General features: G+C 51.9%; 1 protein-coding gene across 1 annotated transcript in view; it reads left to right on the top strand.

The window, feature by feature from the left end:
* The first annotated feature begins 3,824 nt into the window (after positions 1-3,824).
* Positions 3,825-5,357, top strand: part of SLC25A41 (solute carrier family 25, member 41) — a 7,891-nt gene continuing 6,358 nt past the window's right edge. The window contains exons 1-2 of the mRNA XM_011967424.1: positions 3,825-4,117; positions 4,670-4,825. Of these exons, the coding sequence (XP_011822814.1) occupies positions 3,911-4,117; positions 4,670-4,825 (363 nt within the window). The 5' untranslated portion in view covers positions 3,825-3,910. The remainder of the gene's footprint in view (positions 4,118-4,669; positions 4,826-5,357) is intronic.

Here is a 5,357-nt window from a genome sequence, read left to right as displayed (position 1 = left end):
GGCTGAGGCAGGAGAATTGCTTGAACCCGGGTGGCAGAGGTTGCAGTCAGCCGAGATTGCGCCACTGTACTCTAGCCTGGGCGAAAGAGGGAAACTACATCTCAAAGAAAGAAAGAAAAAAAAAAAGACACTGTAGCTACCATCTTGGTTATTGGTTATATGCTCTCTCTTGCTCTCTCTCCCTTTCTCATAACATTTGCTCTGAAGGAAGCCGGTGGTCATGCCATGGGCAGCCTTATGGAGAGGACCATGTGGTGAGGAACTCAGCCAATAGCCATGTAACTGAACTTGGAAGAGGATCTTGCTGTCCTGGCCAACATCTCACTGCAATTCTACCAGTTGCATGCCCTGGATAGTCCAAGCTTTGGGGATCCCTCCACCAGAATAACTGGATCCCAGTACCTGAATCCTGAATCGTAGACTCTTATACTTCAAACACTGAACCACAGAAACAGCTGGCTCAGCAGCTCCTGAGTTCCTAATGCTCAGAACATGGGTGAGATGATAAACGTTTGTTGTGTTAAGCTGCCACGCTTTGGCGGGGGGTAATTTGTCACATAGCAATAGCTGGCTAATATATATGCGCCTGCATGTATATGATTTTGTCACATTTTTTTTGGTTTTGGTTTTGGTTTTTGAAACAGGATCTCACTCTGTCCCCTCCCCAGGCTGGAGTGCAGGGGTGCAGTCATGGCTCACTGCAGCTTCAAACTCCCAGCCTCAGGCGATCCTCCCACCTCAGCCTCCGGAGTAGCTGGGACCACAAGCGCACACCACCATGCCTGACTACTTTTTTTTTTTTTTAGAGACTGGATCTTACTCTGTCACTCAGGCTGGAGTGCAGTGGCACAATCATAGCTCACTGCAGCCTCTAATTCTTGTGCTCAAGGGAGCCTCTCCCTTCAGCCTCCCTCGTAGCTGGGACTACAGGTGCACAGGACCACACCTGGCTAATTTTTAAAATTTTCTGTAGAAAAATTTCTTGCTTTGCTGCCCAGGCTGGTCTTGAATTCCTGGACTCAAGTGATCCTCCTGCCTCAGCCTCCTAAGTAGCTGGGATTACAGGCGTGCACCACCACACTCAGCTAATTTTTGTTATTTTTAGTAGACACGAGGTTTTATCATGTTGGCCAGGCTGGTCTCAAACTCCTGACCTCAGGTGATCCACCTACCTTGGCCTCCCAAAGTGCTGGAATTACAGGTGTGAGCCACCACACCCAGCCAAAAATAATTTTTAAAAATTAGCCGGGCGTCACTTTGGGAGGCCAAGGTGGGCGGATCACGAGGTCAGGAGATCGAGACCATCCTGCCTAACATGGTGAAACCCCCGTCTCTACTAAAAATACAAAAAATTAGCCCGGCGTGGTGGTGGGCGCCTGTAGTCCCAGCTACTCTGGAGGCTGAGGCGGAAGAATGTCGTGAACCTGGGAAACGGAGCTTGCAGTGAGCCGAGATCGCGCCACTGCACTCCAGCCTGGGTCCAGCCTGGGTGACACAGCGAGACTCTGTCTCAAAAAAAAAAAAGAAAAAAAAATTAGCCGGGTATGGTGTCTGCGCCTGTGTTCCTAGCCACTCAGGTGGCTGAGGTGGGAGAACCACCTGAGCAGAGAGGTCAAGGGGATTGATCTTAATTGTGCCACTGTACTCCAGCCTGGGTGACAGAGTGAGACCGTCTTCCCATCAGCTGTTTAGCAACCTTAATTCGTTTCTTTTTTTGGAGACAGGGTTCTCGCTCTGTCACCCAGGCTGGGGTTCAGTGGCAAGATCTCAGCTCACTGCAGCCTCCACCTCCCAGGCTCAAGCAATCCTTCCACCTCAGCCTCCTCGGTAGCTGGGACTACAGGCATGGACCACCATGCCCAGCTAATTTTTGTATTTTTTGTAGAGACAGGAGTCTGGCCACATTGCCCAGGCTGGTCTCGAACTCCTGGGCTCATGTGATCCACCTGCCTCAACCTCCCAAAGTGCTGGTATCATAGGCGTGAGCCACTGCGCCCAGCCTAGCAAGGTTTTGTTGTTGTTGTTGTTGTCATTGTTTGTTTGTTTGAGATGGAGTCTTGCTCTATTGCCCAGGCTGGAGTGCAATGGCCCAATCTCGGCTCACTGCAACCTCCGTCTCCTGGGTTCAAGCAATTCTCCTGTCTCGGCCTCCAGAGTAGCTGAGATTACAGGGGCCCGCCATCAAGCCTGGCTAATTTTTGTATTTTTAGGAGAGACTGGGTTTCATCATGTTGGTCAGGCTGGTCTCGAACTCCTAACCTCAGATGATCCACCGGCCTCGGCTTCCCAATGTGCTGGGATTACAGGTGCGAGCCAGCACATCTGGCCTAGCAACCTCAATTGTATCTGCAAACTTAATTCCCCTTTGCCATGTAACAAATGTAAGTCAGCCCGGGCTGCTATAAGGAAACACTACAGAGTGGGGTCTTAAACTGCAGACATTTATTTCTGGAGGCTGGGAAATCCAAGGTTAAGGTGACTGGCTAGCTCAGTTCCTGCTGAGGGATTTCTTCCTACCATGCCTTCTTGCTGTGTACTCCCATGGTAAAATGAGAGAGAAAGAGCTCAGGTTTGTCTATTTCTTATGGAACTAATTCCATCTTGCAGGGGCCATCGTCATGAGTTCATCTAACCCTAATGAGCTCCCAAAGGCCCTATCTCCAAATTCCAGCCCACTGGGAGACAGGGCTTCAACATAAGAATTTTGATAGGGCCCAGTGTGGTGTCTCATGCCTATAATCCCAACACTTTGGATGAGGCAGGAGGATCACTTGAGGCCAGGAGTTCAAGACCAGCCTGGGCAACATAGCAAGACCCCCTACAGAAACGAAAACCAAAAGTAGCCAGGCTGGTGGCGTGTGCTTGTGTAGTCCCAGCCACTCAGGAGGCTGAGGTGGGAGAATCACTTGAGCCGAGGAGATTGAAGCTGCAGTGAGCCATGATTGCACCCCTGCACTCCAGCCCAGCCTGGACAATAGAGAAAGACCCCTTCTCTGAAAAAAAAATTAACAAAAAATTAATTTTGAGCTGGGCGTGCTGGCTCACGCCTATAACCCCAACACTTTGGGAGGCTGAGGCAGGTGGATCACTTGAGGTCAGGAATTCAAGACTAGCCTGACCAACATGGCGAAACCCCATCTCTACTCAAATTACAAAAATTATCCAGGTGTGGTGGCAGATGCTGGTAATTCCAGCTACTTGGGAGGCTGAGACACGAGAATCACTTGAACCCAGGAGGCAGAGGTTGCAGTGAGCCAAGATCGAGTCACTGCACACCAGTCTGGGCGACAGAGCAAGATTCCGTATCAAAACAACAACAACAGTAATAATAATAATTTTGGGGTCGAGCGCGGTGGCTCACACCTGTAATCCCAGCACTTTGGGAGGCCGAGGCGGGCGGATCACGAGATCAGGAGATTGAGACCATCCTGGCTAACACGGTGAAACACCGTCTCTACTACAAATTTAAAAAATTAGCTGGGCGTCGCGGCAGGCGCCCGTAGTCCCAGTTACTCAGGAGTCTGAGGCATGAGAATGGTGTGAACCTGGGAGGCAGAGCTTGCAACGAGCCGAGATCGAGCCACTGCACTCCAGCCTGGGCGACACAGTGAGACTCCGCCTCAAATAAATAAATAAATAAATAAATAAATAAATAAAAATAATAATTTTGATAGGACACAATTCAATTTATAATGATAACATATTTATTGGTTGGGAGGATCAGGAGGTGGACGTTTGGGGGAAAGGGGCCATCAAGCTACCCACCACACCCAGCGAGGTCACAGGGGCGGTTGTGACTTCATCCCCCTCTTGGTCCCCCACACAACCCTCCCACTAGACACTCCCGCATGGTAGCTGGAGCGGCAAACTACTGCTTAGAGATTTGAAGCCAGGTGTCCTAACTTCCTCCATGGGCGCTCAGCCTGGAGAACCTCAGAACCCTTGCTCCAGGATCCAGACGCTCTTTAGGAGGGTCAAGACCTTACTCATCAAAGCCCCGCCTCCCCCGCCACCTCCACCCCCACCCCCATCCTGGAACCCTGGCTGTACACACGTGTATGGATACGTGTTTGGACACATGCATGACAACAACCTTGACCATCTCCCGTCACAGCAGGTGAGTTCAAGAAACACCGGTGTCCGAGCGCCTCTGGTCGGGACTGCAGGGAGAGGCCAGGCTACCCCCACTCTCTATGGGCCCACTCCCCCACTAGCAGACCTAGAATTCCACCTTGAAGCAGGGCAGGGCAGGGAGGCAGGGCGCGATGACTCACGCATGTAATCCCAGCACTTTGGGAGGCAGAGGTGGGCGTATCACTTGAGGTCAAGAGTTAGAGACCAGCCTGGCCAACATAGTGAAACCTGTCTCTAATAAAAAGAAAAATACACAAAAATCAGTCAGGTGTGGTGGTGCACACCTATAATCCCAGCTACTCAGGAGGCTGAGGCAGGAATTGCTTGAACCTGGGAGGTGGAGGCTGCAAGTAGCTGAGATCATGCCACTGCACTGCAACCTGGGCAGCAGAGCAAGACTCCGTCTCAAAAAAAAAAAAAATGCAGACTGGGGGGAACCTGGTGGGTCTTTCACCAGGAGGGTGCCCTAGATGTGTGTCTGGGGAAGGTGCCCCAACCTGGCTGAGGATGAGGGAGGGCCGGGTCTTCCCTGCAGGTGCTGGACACAGGAGAGCAGCTGATGGTCCCTGTGGAAGTCCTGGAAGTGGATAACGAGGGGACCTTGTGGAAGTTTCTGCTCTCAGGAGCAATGGCTGGGGCGGTGTCTCGCACAGGCACGGCACCTCTGGACAGAGCCAAAGTGTACATGCAGGTGTGTATGGGTTGGAGGGAGGACGGGACACAGTGCTGGAGCCACTGGGGAGAACGTGGGGTGAGGACAGATAGAGTTGACGTAGATGGAGTTCAGGATGGCAGTGCTGGTTGGAGTGGGGCTCTCCTGGACTGGTTGAGATTGAGGTTGTGGGTGGTGATGGAGCTGGTGTGGACCTGGCTTGGAGTCGAGTTAGAGGAGTTGAGAGAACTAACCAGGGACAGGGGCCAACGCTGGGCCAAGGTAGGGGTTGGAGGTCAGGGAATTAGGGGTGGGGTCTTTGGAAGAGTTTAAAGACAGGGTAGGGGCCAGGCGTGGTGGCTCATGCCTCTAATGCCAGCACTTTGGGAGGCCCAGAGGAGGCAGATCACCTGACGTCAGGAGTTTGAGACCAGCCTGGCAACATGGCGAAACCCTGTTTCTACTAAATACAAAAAAATTAGGCCGGGCGCGGTGGTTCAAGCCTGTAATCCCAGCACTTTGGGAGGCCGAGACGGGCGGATCACGAGGTCAGGAGATCGAGACCATCCTG

Source organism: Mandrillus leucophaeus, unplaced genomic scaffold (genome assembly GCF_000951045.1).
Source record: "Mandrillus leucophaeus isolate KB7577 unplaced genomic scaffold, Mleu.le_1.0 Scaffold8, whole genome shotgun sequence".
NCBI classification, from domain to species: domain Eukaryota; kingdom Metazoa; phylum Chordata; class Mammalia; order Primates; family Cercopithecidae; genus Mandrillus; species Mandrillus leucophaeus.
Note: the sequence above shows the minus strand (reverse complement) of the source record. Positions and strands in the feature narration are given on the sequence as shown.